Source organism: Salmo salar, chromosome 02 (assembly GCF_965601325.2).
Source record: "Salmo salar chromosome 02, fSalSal1, whole genome shotgun sequence".
NCBI classification, from domain to species: domain Eukaryota; kingdom Metazoa; phylum Chordata; class Actinopteri; order Salmoniformes; family Salmonidae; genus Salmo; species Salmo salar.
The window spans coordinates 99,417,501-99,436,208 of record NC_138292.1 but is presented as its reverse complement, the minus strand read 5'-3'; the positions used below and the strand labels follow the sequence as shown (position 1 = coordinate 99,436,208).

The following is an 18,708-nucleotide window of genomic DNA, read 5'->3' as shown; positions in this document are numbered from 1 at the left end:
CCCTCTCCCTCCTTTCTCTCTGCCTCTCCCATCTCCTTCCCTATCTCCTTTCCTCTCTCCCTCTCCCTCCTTTCTCCCTGCCTCTCCCATCTCCTTCCCTATCTCCTTCCCTCTCTCCCTCCCTCCTTTCTCCCTGCCTCTCCCATCTCCTTCCCTATCTCCTTTCCTCTCTCCCTCTCCCTCCTTTCTCTCTGCCTCTCCCATCTCCTTCCCTATCTCCTTTCCTCTCTCCCTCTCCCTCCTTTCTCTCTGCCTCTCCCATCTCCTTCCCTATCTCCTTTCCTCTCTCCCTCCTTTCTCCCATGTCCTTCCCTCTCTCCCGCCCTCTCCCTCCTTTCTCCCTGCCTCTCCCATCTCCTTTCCTCCCTCCCTCTCCCTCCTTTCTCCCTGCCTCTCCCATCTCCTTTCCTATCTCCTTTCCTCTCTCCCTCCTTTCTCCCTGCCTCTCCCATCTCCTTCCCTATCTCCTTTCCTCCCTCCCCCTCCTTTCTCCCTGCCTCTCCCATCTCCTTCCCTATCTCCTTTCCTCTCTCCTTTCCTTCTCTCAGTGTATTTCCCTTCATGAGGCGACAGCGTCACTCCAGCCCCTCTCCTGCCATGGTTACCCAGGCGACAGAAGATGATGGAAAGGCTAAAGGGGCGGGACCAACAGGAGCAAGCTCCGCAACCAACTCTCAGATCTGATCGCCATGGGAACACCACAACCACCATGTTCATAACGACCAGATCTGGTCACCATGGGAACACCACAACCACCATGTTCATAACAACCAGATCTGGTCGCCATGGGAACACCACAACCACCATGTTCATAACGACCAGATCTGATCACCATTGTATCACTATAGCAACCATTCATGACCTTAGATCTACTTTTAGTAGTAATACTACAGTCTAGTAGTTATATTTATGAATATAGAATTATGGGTATAGTTTATATTATCTTCTAGAAGTAATACTACAGTCTAGTAGTTATATTTATTATAATAATTATATTTATTGTAATTTATTATAAGTTATATTTATGAATATAGAATTATGGGTATAGTTTATATTATCTTCTAGAAGTAATACTACAGTCTAGTAGTTATAATTTATTATAATATTTATATTTATTATAATTTATTATAAGTTATATTTATGAATATAGAATTATGGGTATAGATTATAGAGACAATCTGAGACTGAAATATTTCCACTATTCAATTAATGTAGATTTAAGGCCAGTTTATTTATACTTGGTCTAATAACATGTTTATGGACAATTATAACGTGACGCTGGTCAAAACAAACCTTTAATTTCTACTCCTGTTAGAATGTCTGTAGACTGTCAAGTTTCCTTTGTTGCAGAGACACACGGGGGAAAAAAAAGTTCCCGTCTCCATGGCGACTGTAGCGGTCCGTTGTCGCGGTTACCGAACTGCCACGGCAACCAGACCAGAATCCTCCTGTGACCAGATGATGCAGTAGTTCTAAAGTTCTCAGATAGAATGACAGTAGTTCTAAAGTTCTCAGATAGAATGACAGTAGTTCTAAAGTTCTCAGATAGAATGACAGTAGTTCTAAAGTTCTCAGATAGAATGACAGTAGTTCTAAAGGTCTCAGATAGAATGACAGTAGTTCTAAAGGTCTCAGAATGACAGTAGTTCTAAAGGTCTCAGAATGACAGTAGGTCTAAAGTTCTGAGATAGAATGACAGTAGTTCTAAAGTTCTGAGATAGAATGACAGTAGTTCTAAAGTTCTGAGATAGAATGACAGTAGTTCTAAAGGTCTGAGATAGAATGACAGTAGTTCTAAAGGTCTGAGATAGAATGACAGTAGTTCTAAAGTTCTGAGATAGAATGACAGTAGTTCTAAAGTTCTGAGATAGAATGACAGTAGTTCTAAAGTTCTGAGATAGAATGACAGTAGTTCTAAAGTTCTGAGATAGAATGACAGTAGTTCTAAAGTTCTGAGATAGAATGACAGTAGTTCTAAAGTTCTGAGATACAATGACAGTAGTTCTAAAGTTCTGAGATACAATGACAGTAGTTCTAAAGTTCTGAGATAGAATGACCTGGTTTTTATTTCGTCACTCTGGAGCAGTCAGCTATTTTCTGTCAGCTCACAATTTTCTTTTAAATAATGATGTTGTGGGTTTTATGTTCCTGTAATAATGAATTTAAAAAAAAGTAGTAAGATTGTTGTAAAGTATACTTTGGTCGTTATTTGAACTGTGGTTAACTAGCTAGCAACGAACCAAAACACTGTTTTGAAAATAGCTTTTAGTTGCCTCTGGTTTGCTAGGTTCACATTTACTGAATTCCTTTTTTAAATGTTTACTGGTGTTAGAGAAAGTTTACTATTTGGAGCACCGGGCTGCAGATGTTGTCGTTTTGATGTCGGGTGACAACTGTCAATATGTCGATAGACAGAGTGTAAACCAGCCTTTAGCCTTCATTTAGAACAACATGACTGATGGACACCAATAACAGTTACAGATGCTCATCAGTCAACGGTCATATCATAACAACACATATACCTCATCATAACAACACATATACCTCATCATAATAACACATATACCTCATCATAACAACACATATACCTCATCATAACAACACATATACCTCATCATAACAACACATATACCTCATCATAATAACACGTATACCTCATCATAACAACACATGTACCTCATCATAACAACACATGTACCTCATCATAACAACACATGTACCTCATCATAACAACACATATACCTCATCATAACAACACATATACCTCATCATAACAACACATATACCTCATCATAATAACACATATACCTCATCATAACAACACATATACCTCATCATAACAACACATATACCTCATCATAACAACAACATATACCTCATCATAACAACAACATATACCTCATCATAATAACACATATACCTCATCATAATAACAAGTATACCATAGTGTAAAAAAATCTGGTTCTACTCTTTTTGGCCATTTTCTATCACAAGGGGATTTATGGCTGTTTTTAAGATTACATCGTCAACCCTGTTACTTTAATTGGCCCTTACTATAATATTTTTTAAATAATAAATATACCTCATCATAATAATAACACATATACCTCATCATAATAGCAAATATACCTCATCATGATAACAAATATACCTCATCATAATAACACATATACCTCATCATAATAACACATATACCTTATCATAATAACACATATACCTCATCATAATAACAAATATACATCATCACAATAACACATATACCTTATCATAATAACACATATACCTCATCATAATATCACATATTCTACTGGCAGGTTAATCCTGCCAGTAGCATATGCTTGTCTCAAAGATTAAGCCATGCAAGTCTAAGTACACACGGCCGGTACAGTGAAACTGCGAATGGCTCATTAAATCAGTGAGCCATTCGCAGTTTCATTATAACAAATATACCTCATCACAATAACAAATATACCTCATCATTATAACAAATATACCTCATCAAATAACTGTCATATATCATCATAATAACAAATATACCTCATCATAATAGCAAATATAGTAACATGAGGTTCTATTCATGTTACTGTCTATGTGTTAAAACCTCTTGGGGCTAGGGGGCAGTATTGAGAATTTTGAAAAAAATATGTGCCTATTTTTAAATGCCTCCTACACCAACTCAGAAGCTAGAATATGCATATTATTGTTCAGGTTTGGATAGAAAACACTCTGAAGTTTCTAAAACTGTTTGAATGGTGTCTGTAAGTATAACAGAACTCATATGGCAGTCAAAACCCTGAGACAAATTATGACAGGAAGTGGATACCTGATGTGTTGAATTACCTTTAAGCCTATGCCATTGAAACACACAGGGGCTTATTAATCTTTGAGCACTTCCTATTGCTTCCACTAGATGTCACCAGTCTTTACAAAGTGTTTTGAGTCTTCTACTGTGAGATCTGACCGAACAAGAGCCATGGAACGGTGATGGCCGATTAGACTCTGGCGCGCGAGGTCATGTTGGGTACCCTCGTTCCAATACGTTTTAAAAGAGAATGCATTCGTCCGCCTTGAATATTATTCATGTTCTGGTTAAAAAAGGCACTAATGATTTATGCTATACAACGTTTGACATGTTTGAACGAACGTAAATATTTTTTTCCCCCTCGTTCATGAAGTGAAGTCCGGCCGGCATAGATCATGTGCTAACAACACGGAGCTTTTTGGACATAAATGATGAGCTTTTTCGAACAAAACTACATTCGTTATGGACCTGGGATTCCTGGAAGTGACATCTGATGAAGAGAATCAAAAGGTAATGGATTATTTACATAGTATTTTCGATTTTAGATCTCTCCAACATGGCGGTTAGTCTGTATCGCAAAGCGTATTTTTCTGGGCGCAGTGCTCAGATTATTGCAAAGTGTGATTTCCCAGTAAGGTTATTTTTAAATCTGGCAAGCCGGTTGCGTTCAAGAGATGTAAATCTATAATTCTTTGAATGACAATATAATATTTTACCAATGTTGTCAAATATTAATTATTTAATTTGTTGTGCTGACTTGACTGGCGGTTATTGGAGGGAAACGATTTCCTGAACATCAACGCCATAGTAAAACGCTGTTTTTGGATATAAATATGAACTTGATAGAACTAAAAATGCATGTATTGTCTAACATAATGTCCTAGGAGTGTCATCTGATGGAGATTGTCAAAGGTTAGTGCATCATTTTAGCTGGTTTTATGGTTTTGGTGACTCCTGTCTTTGAATTGACAAAACATTACACACAGCTATTGTCAATGCACTCTCCTAACATAATCTAACTTTATGCTTTCGCCGTAAAGCCTTTTTGAAATCGGACAACGTGGTTAGATTAAGGAGATGTTTATCTTTTAAATGGTGTAAAATAGTTGTATGTTTGAAAAATTTGAATTTTGACATTTAATTGGTTTCAAATTTGCCGCTCTTGATATTACACCTGTTGTTGATAGGGTGTACCAGGGGTGGCACGCTTGCGTCCCACATAGCCCCTAGAGGTTAACGTGAGGTTCTATTCATGTTACTGTGTGTTAACATGAGGTTCTATTCATGTTACTGTGTGTTAACGTGAGGTTCTATTCATGTTACTGTGTGTTAACATGAGGTTCTATTCATGTTACTGTGTGTTAACATGAGGTTCTATTCATGTTACTGTCTGTTAACATGAGGTTCTATTCATGTTACTGTCTGTTAACATGAGGTTCTATTCATGTTACTGTCTGTTAACATGAGGTTCTATTCATGTTACTGTCTGTTAACATGAGGTTCTATTCATGTTACTGTCTGTTAACATGAGGTTCTATTCATGTTACTGTCTGTTAACATGAGGTTCTATTCATGTTACTGTGTGTTAACGTGAGGTAGAGGTTCTATTCATTATTTAACAGCCCTGCAAGTCCAGAGAATCCATCAGATTCCCTAATGGATGTAAAACAGATTAACACACACAGCTGGGCACCAAGCACACACTGTACCAGGGATTATGGGTAATCCTCCAATCTGATGTCCTCTGGTGAATCACACACCAAAAAAACACTATGGAAACAGACCTACTGTACTAGATCATGTTGCCATGGAGACTAGGATGGAAGGGCGCTATGGAAACTGTCCTACCATAATAGATAATGTTGCCATGGAGACTAGGATGGAAGGGCTCTATGGAAACATCCCAAATCTTTAGAGAGATTTATTTTGTTTGATTTGTATTCTGAGGTAACAGGAAGTAGACTACAGTAACCAAAGATGAACATGAGGTAACAGGAAGTAGACTACAGTAACCAAAGATGAACATGAGGTAACAGGAAGTAGACTACAGTAACCAAATATGAACATGAGGTAACAGGAAGTAGACTACAGTAACCAAAGATGAACATGAGGTAACAGGAAGTACACTACAGATGAACATGTCATTTCAGAACTTCAACTTAAATCAGATAAATCTTAGTGTATGTCCAACAGCAGAATGTATCTGTCATCCAGTGGTAGGGTTCGTCAACTTCACATCACTGCCTTGGCTGAAGCAAAACCCTGCACCCAGACACACCTCTAGAATGAACACAGTAGAATGTATCTGTCTAGACGCGCGGTAGAATGACTAGACGCGCGGTAGAATGTATCTGTCTAGACGCGCGGTAGAATGACTAGACGCGCGGTAGAATGTCCAGACGCGCGGTAGAATGTCCAGACGCCCGGTAGAACGACATGACTAGACGCCCGGTAGAATGACTAGACGCCCCGTAGAATGTCTAGACGCGCGGTAGAATGCCCACAAAACATGTAAAGTATCAACTTGTTAGCCAGGGTTCAACCTGTTAGCCAGGGTTCAACCTGTTAGCCAGGGTTCAACTTGTTAGCCAGGGTTCGTGTGGCTCAGTTGGTAGAGGATGGTGTTTGCAACGCCAGGGTTGTGGGTTCGATTCCCACGGGGGACCAGTACGGAGAAAAAATGTATGAAATGTGTGCATTCACTACTGTAAGTCGCTCTGGATAAGAGCGTCTGCTAAATTACTAAAATGTAAATGTAAGATAACCAAGAATTTACAACTTTCAGATGAGACTAAACAAGGTGACGATTAAATATTATCAGGTCTTTAAGAGTTTATTCGGAAGATAACAGCTCTATAAACATTCTTTCGTGGTGCCCCGACTTTCTAGTTAATTACATTTACCTGATTAGCTTAAATCAGGTAATATTTATTACAGAGAAATCATTTTATAGAATAGCATGTCATATCACTTAATACGGCATAGCCAAAGACACGACAACATGATCATTATTAACCTCAACACCAGAACATTTAAAATGCTTCATTCTAACTTAATATCACTGTGATATATAATCAATATGACCAGAAAAATCTGAGTTATGGTGGAACTGGTCTTGCAGAACACAGAGAGAGAGAGAGGAGAGGCACTGGATACACAATCTGATTTGTTTCAAAAGCAAATACACATTTAGAGAAAAACCTCTAGACAAATTACATTTAGATGTCATTAAAATGACATTATTACACTTAGTCATGAAAGTGCTTTAAGGAGAAGGAAAGGAGTTAGGAACGGAGGGAGGGAGGGTATAGAATTGGAACAGGGCCCATTGAGGTGCGGGTAAGGGAGTTAGGAACGGAGGGAGGGTATAGAATTGGAACAGGGCCCATTGAGGTCAGGGTAAGGGAGTGAGTCTACAGGTGCTAGCTGTACTGGTAGACTACAACTCATTGTGCTAATGCTAGTTAGCGTTGGCTGGTGAAAACGACCTTTAACTTCCTCCAAACTGCACACAGAGACATAAATTGTATCCATGAGGAAAAACATCTTCATTGCTAGAATCTTCCACTATTCTTTAGTCAGGGCTGTTCAGTTCTGGTTCTGGAGGCCCGAAACACTTCTGTTTCTGCTAGTTAATTACACTCACCTGGTGTCCCGTGTCTGAATTGGGCCCGTATTAGGAGAGGCCTGATCTATACCAGGTCTGAATTAGTCCCGTATTAGAAGGAGAGGCCTGATCTATACCAGGTCTGAATTAGTCCCGTATTAGAAGGAGGCCTGATCTATACCAGGTCTGAATTAGTCCCGTATTAGAAGGAGGCCTGATCTATACCAGGTCTGAATTAGTCCCGTATTAGAAGGAGGCCTGATCTATACCAGGTCTGAATTAGTCCCGTATTAGAAGGAGAGGCCTGATCTATACCAGGTCTGAATTAGTCCCGTATTAGAAGGAGAGGCCTGATCTATACCAGGTCTGAATTAGTCCCGTATTAGAAGGAGAGGCCTGATCTATACCAGGTCTGAATTAGTCCCGTATTAGAAAGGAGAGGCCTGATCTATACCATTGAACTTCCCTGCTTTAACTAGCAGTCTTCATCTATCTAGTAGTGCATCTAAACTAGAGAGGAGGATGAGGAGGAGGAAAGGAGGAAGAGGGAGGGGCAAGACGTGATGGATTAGCAGGCAGTGATATCACCGTGATGTCATATAAATATATTAGTGTAAAAACATTAATATCCTCGACTAGAAATATATGTCATATATATATATATATATATATATATATATACACACACACACACATACATACATACATACATACATACATACATACATACATACATACATACATACATACATACATACATACATACATACAGCAAAGCTGGGACCATACCAGTATTATACATGTAGTGAAAAGGTTTTTAAACATCATTAATGTTTTTCCCATCTATAAAACACTAGATTTAACATCATTAATGTTTTTCCCATCTATAAAACACTAGATTTAACTTCATTAATGTTTTTCCCATCTATAAAACACTAGATTTTACATCATTAATGTTTTTCCCAGCTATAAAACACTAGATTTTAAATCATTAATGTTTTTCCCAGCTATAAAACACTAGATTTAACATCATTAATGTTTTTCCCAGCTATAAAACACTAGATTTAACATCATTAATGTTTTTCCCAGCTATAAAACACTAGATTTAACATCATTAATGTTTTTCCCAGCTATAAAACACTAGATTTAACATCATTCATGTTTTTCCCATCTATAAAACACTAGATTTAACATCATTCATGTTTTTCCCAGCTATAAAACACTAGATTTAACATCATTAATGTTTTTCCCAGCTATAAAACACTAGATTTAACATCATTAATGTTTTTCCCAGCTATAAAACACTAGATTTAACATCATTCATGTTTTTCCCATCTATAAAACACTAGATTTAACATCATTCATGTTTTTCCCATCTATAAAACACTAGATTTTACACCCAGCAGGTTTTTTAAAGGACAAAACCAAACATTTTTTTTTACCATGAACCCCCCAAAACCAATCTGTCCAATCCTGGTATGGTCACAGCCCTGATACCCATGAGACAGTCGGTCTCCACAGGTCCAGGGGGGTTCAGAGGTCATGTAACGGTGTATAACTCGTCCTTCGTGCTGTGACAGAGTGTGTAACCGCAGACTGCGGGCCTCCAGGCGATAACAGAGTCCGTCTCTCCCGGAGGTAAGAGGAAGACCACGCTGGAGGCGACCAGGACGTGCCACAGAGAGTGTGTGTACAGGTAGTTGTCCTCCGTCTCAGCGAACACGTACACACACACGCCGATCAGCGCCGAGGCCAGGCCCGGGAGGAGGAACAGTACCCAACGCCGCCAAGATGGAGGGTAACAGCGTCTCCTCTTCACCCCTCGATACACCTGGGAACACACACACACACACACACACACACACACACACACACACACACACACACACACACACACACACACACACACACAGCCTTAACCCTGGCAGGAGGAAACTCCTCGATACACCTGGACAACACACAGCCTTAACCCTGGCAGGAGGAAACCCCTCGATACACCTGGACAACACACAGCCTTAACCCTGGCAGGAGGAAACCCCTCGATACACCTGGACAACACACAGCCTTAACCCTGGCAGGAGGAAACCCCTCGATACACCTGGACAACACACAGCCTTAACCCTGGCAGGAGGAAACCCCTCGATACACCTGGACAACACACAGCCTTAACCCTGGCAGGAGGAAACTCCTCGATACACGTGGACAACACACAGCCTTAACCCTGGCAGGAGGAAACTCCTCGATACACCTGGACAACACACAGCCTTAACCCTGGCAGGAGGAAACTCCTCGATACACCTGGACAACACACAGCCTTAACCCTGGCAGGAGGAACGCTAAAACTGTTTTCTCTTCAGCCCTCGATACGCCTGAAGAAACGTTCAAAGTTCTTGAAATTTTCCAGATTGACTGACCTTCATGTCCTAAAGTAATGATGGAATGTCGTTTCTCTTCGCTTGTTTGAACTGTTTTTGCCAAAATATGGACTTGGTCTTTTACCAAATAGGGCTTATCTTCTGTATACCACCCCTACCTTGTCACAACTTCTGCACCCCTAACAACACAACTGATTGGATGAAAGGCATTAAGGAAAGAAATTCCACAAATTAACAAGATACACCTGTTAATTGAAATTCATTCCAGGTGACTACCTCATGAAGCTGGTTGAGAGAATGCCAAGAGTGTGCAAAGCTGTCAAAGGAAAAGGGTGGCTACTTTGAAGAATCTCAAATATATTTTAATTTGTTAAACACTTTTTTGGTTACTACATGAATGAGGTCCCCATGGATATATAGTTACCCAGGAGGTCCCCATGGATATATAGTTACCCAGGAGGTCCCCATGGATATATAGTTACCCAGGAGGTCCCCATGGATATATAGTTACCCAGGAGGTCGCCCCAGGAGGTCCCCATGGATATATAGTTACCCAGGAGGTCCCCATGGACATATAGTTACCCAGGAGGTCCCCAGGCGCCCAGGAGGTCCCCATGGATATATAGTCACCCAGGAGGTCCCCATGGATATATAGTTACCCAGGAGGTCCCCATGGATATATAGTCACCCAGGAGGTCCCCATGGATATATAGTCACCCCAGGAGGTCCCCATGGATATATAGTTACCCAGGAGGTCACCCAAGGAGGTCCCCATGGATATATAGTTACCCAGGAGGTCACCCCAGGAGGTCCCCATGGATATATATAGTTACCCAGGAGGTCACCCCAGGAGGTCCCCATGGATATATATAGTTACCCAGGAGGTCACCCCAGGAGGTCCCCATGGATATATAGTTACCCAGGAGGTCGCCATGGATATATAGTTACCCAGGAGGTCCCCATGGATATATAGTCACCCAGGAGGTCCCCATGGATATATAGTTACCCAGGAGGTCACCCCAGGAGGTCCCCATGGATATATAGTTACCCCAGGAGGTCCCCATGGATATATAGTTACCCAGGAGGTCCCCATGGATATATAGTTACCCAGGAGGTCCCCATGGATATATAGTCACCCAGGAGGTCCCCATGGATATATAGTTACCCAGGAGGTCCCCATGGATATATAGTTACCCAGGAGGTCCCCATGGATATATAGTTACCCAGGAGGTCACCCCAGGAGGTCCCCATGGATATATAGTTACCCAGGAGGTCCCCATGGATATATAGTTACCCAGGAGGTCCCCATGGATATATAGTTACCCAGGAGGTCCCCATGGATATATAGTTACCCAGGAGGTCCCCATGGATATATAGTTACCCAGGAGGTCACCCCAGGAGGTCCCCATGGATATATAGTCACCCCAGGAGGTCCCCATGGATATATAGTTACCCAGGAGGTCACCCCAGGAGGTCCCCATGGATATATAGTTACCCAGGAGGTCACCCCAGGAGGTCCCCGTGGATATATAGTTACCCAGGAGGTCACCCCAGGAGGCCCCATGGATATATAGTTACCCAGGAAAACCCCATGGATATATAGTTACCCAGGAGGTCGCCATGGATATATAGTTACCCAGGAGGTCACCCCAGGAGGTCCCCATGGATATATAGTTACCCAGGAGGTCGCCATGGATATATAGTTACCCAGGAGGTCCCCATGGATATATAGTTACCCAGGAGGTCGCCATGGATATATAGTTACCCAGGAGGTCCCCATGGATATATAGTTACCCAGGAGGTCCCCATGGATATATAGTTACCCAGGAGGTCACCACGGATATATAGTTACCCAGGAGCCCCCATGGCTGAATAGTTACCCAGGAGGCCCCCATAACCAGCACAGCACACAGGATGGGCCCCAGGAGGCCCCATGGCTGAATAGTTACCCAGGAGGTCCCCATAACCAGCACAGCACACAGGATGGGCCCCAGCATGTTCCATAGTCCTCTTCGGTCCAGCTGCATGGACATCGCTATCAGTAGAGTACCTAGCATAAACAACACCTACACACACACACACACACACACACACATACACACACACCACACACACACCAAAACAAGCGTTACCATGACATATCAAGTCTGAGTGTGTGTAGTAGGTCTGTGAGTGTGTGTGTGTGTGTGCGTGCGTGCGTGCGTGTGTGTGGTAACCTACGTATTTGAGCGGGTCTCTGACTCGGGCCATGCAGAGAACAGTGACCCAGATAGAACACACTGAACCCAGAAAGTCGCAGTACTGGAGAGTGTCGTAATCCATGATACACATCACTGTTAAACCAGGCTGGTCACACGCATGGTAGAACTAGAGAGGAGAGGAGAGGGAGACAGAGGAGAGGAGACAGAGAAGAGGAGAGGAGAGGAGAGGAGGATGGAGAGACAGAGGAAAGGAGAAGAGAGACAGAGGAAAGGAGACAGAGGAGAGGAGACAGAGGAGAGGGAGAGGAGAGGAGAGGAGAGACAGAGGAGATGAGAGACAGAGGAGAGGAGAGACAGAGGAGAGGAGAGGAGACAGAGGAGAGGAGACAGAGGAGAGACAGAGGAGAGGAGAGACAGAGGAGACAGAGGAGAGGAGACAGAGGAGAGGAGACAGAGGCGAGGAGACAGAGGCGAGGAGACAGAGGCGAGGAGAGGAGACAAGAGGAGACAGAGGAGAGGAGAAAGAGGAGAGTAGAAAGAGGAGACAGAGGAGAGGAGAGGCGAGGAAACAGAGGAGTCAGAGGAAACAGAGGAGACAGAGGAGAGGAGACAAGAGGAGAGGAGACAGAGGAGAGGAGACAGAGGAGAGCAGATGAGACAGAGGAGACAGAGGAGAGACAGAGGAGAGGAGAGACAGAGGAGAGAAGACAGGAGACAGAGGAGAGAGGAGGACAGAGGAGAGGAGAGAGGAGACAGAGGAGAGGAGAGAGGAGACAGAGGAGAGGAGACAGAGGAGATGAGACAGAGGAGAGGAGAGGAGACAGAGGAGAGGAGACAGAGGAGAGGAGACAGAGGAGAGGAGACAGAGGAGAGGAGACAGAGGAGAGGAGACAGAGGAGAGGAGAGGAAAGGAGAGGGAGAGAAGGAAGGAGAGACAGTGGAAGAGAGAGAGAGGGGGAGGGAGAGTGAGAGAGATGGAGAGAGAGAATTCAACATACCAATTAGGATCTGTGGCTAAAAATGACTTGAATCAGTTATATAACCCATTGCCCTTTATGGTTGTGAGGTCTGGGGTCCGCTCACCAACCAACAACTCACTAAATGGGACAAACAACACATTGAGACTCTGCATGCAGAGTTCTGCAATAATATCCTCAGTGAACAAACATTAAACACCAAATAATGCAGTGCAGAATTAGGCCGATACCCACTAATTATCAAAATCCAGAAAAGAGCCGTTAAATTCAACAACGACCTAACAGGAAGCGATTCCCAAACCTTCCATAACAAAGCCATCACCTACAGAGAGATAAACCTGGAGAAGAGTCCCCTAAGCAAGCTGGTCCTGGGGCTCTGTTCACAAACACAAACAGACTCCACAGAGCCCCAGGACAACAACACAAACAGACCCCACAGAGCCCCAGGACAGCAACACAAACAGACCCCACAGAGCCCCAGGACAGCAACACAAACAGACCCCACAGAGCCCCAGGACAGCAACACAAACAGACCCCACAGAGCCCCAGGACAGCAACACAAACAGACCCCACAGAGCCCCAGGACAGCAACACAAACAGACCCCACAGAGCCCCAGGACAGCAACACAAACAGACCCCACAGAGCCCCAGGACAGCAACACAAACAGACCCCACAGAGCCCCAGGACAACAACACAAACAGACCCCACAGAGCCCCAGGACAGCAACACAAACAGACCCCACAGAGCCCCAGGACAGCAACACAAACAGACCCCACAGAGCCCCAGGACAGCAACACAATTAGACCCCACAGAGCCCCAGGACAGCAACACAATTAGACCCCACAGAGCCCCAGGACAGCAACACAATTAGACCCCACAGAGCCCCAGGACAGCAACACAAACAGACCCCACAGAGCCCCAGGACAGCAACACAAACAGACCCCACAGAGCCCCAGGACAGCAACACAAACAGACCCCACAGAGCCCCAGGACAGCAACACAAACAGACCCCACAGAGCCCCAGGACAGCAACACAAACAGACCCCACAGAGCCCCAGGACAGCAACACAAACAGACCCCACAGAGCCCCAGGACAGCAACACAAACAGACCCCACAGAGCCCCAGGACAGCAACACAATTAGACCCAACCAAATCATGTGAAAGCAAAAAGATAATTACTTGACACATTGGAAAGAATTAACAAAAAAAACTGAGCAAATTAGAATGCTATTTGGCCCTAAACAGAGAGTACGCAGTGGCAGAATACCTGACCACTGTGACTGACCTAAACTTAAGGAAAGCTTTGACTATGTACAGACTCAGTGAGCGTAGCCTTGCTATTGAGAAAGGCCGCCGTAGGCAGACATGGCTCTCAACAGAAGACAGGCTATGTGCAACACTGCCCATAAAATGAGGTGGAAACTGAGCTCCTCTTCCTAACCTCCTGCCAAATGTATGACCATATTAGAGACACATATTTCCCTCAGATTACACAGATACACAAAGAATTAGAAAACAAACCCGATTTTGATAAACTCCCATATCTACTGGGTGAAATACCACAGTGACCAATCACAGCAAGAAGATTTGAAAAGGTCAACCAGTGAAGAACAAAACACCATTGTAAACACAACCCATATTTATGTTTATTTATTTTCCCTTTTTGTACTTTAACTATTTGTTCATCGTTACAACACTGTATATAGACATAATATTACATTTGTAATGTCTTTATTCTTTTGGAACTTCTGTGAGTGTAATGTTTTACTGTTCATTTTATATTGTTTATTTAATTGATCTATTTCACTTGCTTTGGCGGTGTAAACAATAAAGACAATATAAAAAGATCGGAGAGGTAGACAACAGGTCAGTCTGTATAACTCACAGTAGAGAAGAACATGGTAAAGAGGTAGACGGAGGCCTCGGTGACGTAACAGCGTCGGACAGCGATGACGATGGGCGGGATGAAGAGGAGGTTACTGAGCGTGAGCAGTAGAACCGCTGTCAGCTGACGACCGTACGACTGGGCTGTGACGTCATCGGTACAGCCCCACCCGCTCCAACCTGAACACACACACAGACAATATCACAGACAGTGTCACCAGCAAAGCACCATCCCACCTCCTCCTCCATGCTTCACAGTGGGAACCACACATGCAGAGATCATCCGTTCAGCTACTCTGCGTCTCACAAAGACACGGCGGTTGGAACAAATTTGGACTCATCAGACCAAAAGGACAGGTTTCCACCAGTCTAATGTCCGTTGCTCGTGTTTCTTGGCCCAAGCAAGTCTATTTCAAAGTCCTTGACATTTTCCAGATTGACTGACCTTCTTGTCTTAAAGTAATAATGGAATGTCATTTCTCTTTGCGTATTTGAGTTGTTCTTGTCATAATATGGAATTGGTCTTTTACCAAATAGGGCAATCTTCAGTATACCACCCCTACCTTGTCACAACACAGCTGATTGGTTCAAACGCATTAAGAAGGAAAGAAATTCTACAAATTAACAAGGTACACCTGTTAATTGAAATTCATTCCAGGTGACTACCTCATGAAGCTGGTTGAGAGAATGCCAAGAGTGTGCAAAGCTGTCATCAAGGCAAAGGGTGGCTACTTTGAAGAATCACAAATATATAAAATATATTTTGACACTTTTTCCATTTACCACATGATTCCATTTGTGTTATTTACTAGTTTTGATGTCTTCACTGTTATTCTACAATGTAGAAAATAGTAAAAATAAAGAAAACCCCTGAAATAAGAAGGTGACCAAACTTTCGAATGATAGTATACACTATGATAAATGTGTGTGTGTGTGTGTGTCTCCGTGTGTCTCTCTGTGTGTATGTGTCTCTCTGTGTGTGTGTGTGTGTGTGTATGTGTCTCTCTGTGTGTGTGTGTGTGTGTGTGTATGTGTCTCTCTGTGTGTGTGTGTCTCTCTGTGTGTGTGTGTATGTGTCTCTCTGTGTGTGTGTGTATGTGTGTGTGTGTGTGTCTGTGTGAGCGTGACCTACCGGCTTTGCAGACACAGGCAGCGTAGAGATAGCTGTACGACCTCAACAGTCGACACTCTCCAAACGTCCCACAGTCCTCGATACAGGCCGATACGGACAGCTGTGGCGTCACTGTTACATTACCACAGTCACTACTGTAGAGAGACATTACATACAGACTGATACAGCTGTGGCGTCACTGTTACATTACCACAGTCACTACTGTAGAGAGACATTACATACAGCTGTGGTGTGGATGGTACATTACATACAGCTGTGGATGGTACATTACATACAGCTGTGGTGTGGGCGGTACATTACATACAGCTGTGGTGCGGACGGTACATTACATACAGCTGTGGTGCGGACGGTACATTACATACAGCTGTGGTGTGGGTGGTACATTACATACAGCTGTGGATGGTACATTACATACAGCTGTGGTGTGGATAGTACATTACATACAGCTGTGGTGTGGATGGTATATTACATACAGCTGTGGCTGGTACATTACATACAGCTGTGGCTGGTACATTACATACAGCTGTGGTGTGGATGGTACATTACATACAGCTGTGGGTGGTACATTACATACAGCTGTGGTGTGGATGGTACATTACATACAGCTGTGGTGTGGATGGTACATTACATACAGCTGTGGATGGTACATTACATACAGCTGTGGTGTGGACGGTACATTACATACAGCTGTGGTGTGGACGGTACATTACATACAGCTGTGGTGTGGACGGTACATTACATACAGCTGTGGTGCGGACAGTACATTACATACAGCTGTGGTGTGGGTGGTACATTACATACAGCTGTGGATGGTACATTACATACAGCTGTGGTGTGGATGGTACATTACATACAGCTGTGGTGTGGATGGTACATTACATACATCTGTGGTGTGGGTGGTACATTACATACAGCTGTGGTGTGGGTGGTACATTACATACAGCTGTGGATGGTACATTACATACAGCTGTGGTGCGGACGGTACATTACATACAGCTGTGGTGCGGACGGTACATTACATACAGCTGCGGTGCGGACGGTACATTACATACAGCTGTGGATGGTACATTACATACAGCTGTGGTGTGGATGGTACATTACATACAGCTGTGGTGCGGACGGTACATTACATACAGCTGTGGATGGTACATTACATACAGCTGTGGCTGGTACATTACATACAGCTGTGGGTGGTACATTACATACAGCTGTGGTGCGGACGGTACATTACATACAGCTGTGGTGTGGATAGTACATTACATACAGCTGTGGACGGTACATTACATACAGCTGTGGTGTGGATGGTACATTACATACAGCTGTGGTGTGGATGGTACGTTACATACAGCTGTGGATGGTACATTACATACAGCTGTGGTGTGGATAGTACATTACATACAGCTGTGGTGTGGATAGTACATTACATACAGCTGTGGACGGTACATTACATACAGCTGTGGTGTGGATGGTACATTACATACAGCTGTGGTGTGGATGGTACATTACATACAGCTGTGGTGTGGGTGGTACATTACATACAGCTGTGGTGTGGGTGGTACATTACATACAGCTGTGGTGTGGATGGTACATTACATACAGCAGTGGATGGTACATTACATACAGCTGTGGTGCGGACGGTACATTACATACAGCTGTGGTGCGGATGGTACATTACATACAGCTGTGGTGCGGACGGTACATTACATACAGCTGTGGATGGTACATTACATACAGCTGTGGTGCGGACGGTACATTACATACAGCTGTGGTGCGGACGGTACATTACATACAGCTGTGGACGGTACATTACATACAGCTGTGGTGTGGATGGTACATTACATACAGCTGTGGTGTGGATAGTACATTACATACAGCTGTGGTGTGGATGGTACATTACATACAGCTGTGGATGGTACATTACATACAGCTGTGGTGTGGGTGGTACATTACATACAGCTGTGGTGTGGGTGGTACATTACATACAGCTGTGATGTGGACGGTACATTACATACAGCTGTGGTGTGGATGGTACATTACATACAGCTGTGGATGGTACATTACATACAGCTGTGGATGGTACATTACATACAGCTGTGGTGTGGGTGGTACATTACATACAGCTGTGGTGTGGATGGTACATTACATACAGCTGTGGATGGTACATTACATACAGCTGTGGTGTGGATGGTACATTACATACAGCTGTGGATGGTACATTACATACAGCTGTGGATGGTACATTACATACAGCTGTGGTGTGGGTGGTACATTACATACAGCTGTGGTGTGGATGGTACATTACATACAGCTGTGGATGGTACATTACATACAGCTGTGGTGTGGGTGGTGCATTACATACAGCTGTGGTGTGGGTGGTACATTACATACAGCTGTGGTGTGGGTGGTACATTACATACAGCTGTGGATGGTACATTACATAAAGCTGTGGTGTGGATGGTACATTACATACAGCTGTGGTGTGGATGGTACATTACATACAGCTGTGGATGGTACATTACATACAGCTGTGGTGTGGACGGTACATTACATACAGCTGTGGTGTGGACGGTACATTACATACAGCTGTGGTGTGGATGGTACATTACATACAGCTGTGGGTGGTACATTACATACAGCTGTGGTGTGGACGGTACATTACATACAGCTGTGGTGTGGACGGTACATTACATACAGCTGTGGTGTGGATGGTACATTACATACAGCTGTG

General features: G+C 43.5%; 2 protein-coding genes across 3 annotated transcripts in view; one reads left to right on the top strand and one right to left on the bottom strand.

The window, feature by feature from the left end:
* Positions 1-2,194, top strand: part of rgs11 (regulator of G protein signaling 11) — a 66,593-nt gene extending 64,399 nt beyond the window's left edge. For both annotated transcript variants that reach the window (XM_045712574.2, XM_082968476.1), the window contains one exon: positions 549-2,194. In XM_045712574.2, coding sequence (XP_045568530.1) covers positions 549-684 — 136 coding nt within the window. In that variant the 3' untranslated portion in view covers positions 685-2,194. The remainder of the gene's footprint in view (positions 1-548) is intronic.
* Positions 2,195-6,614: 4,420 nt separating this feature from the next.
* pgap6 (post-glycosylphosphatidylinositol attachment to proteins 6) overlaps positions 6,615-18,708 on the bottom strand; it is a 45,998-nt gene continuing 33,904 nt past the window's right edge. Inside the window, exons 9-13 of the mRNA XM_045712560.2 lie at positions 15,981-16,114; positions 14,850-15,028; positions 12,005-12,151; positions 11,734-11,850; positions 6,615-9,240 (exon numbers count right to left, since the gene is read on the bottom strand). Of these exons, the coding sequence (XP_045568516.1) occupies positions 8,950-9,240; positions 11,734-11,850; positions 12,005-12,151; positions 14,850-15,028; positions 15,981-16,114 (868 nt within the window). The 3' untranslated portion in view covers positions 6,615-8,949. The remainder of the gene's footprint in view (positions 9,241-11,733; positions 11,851-12,004; positions 12,152-14,849; positions 15,029-15,980; positions 16,115-18,708) is intronic.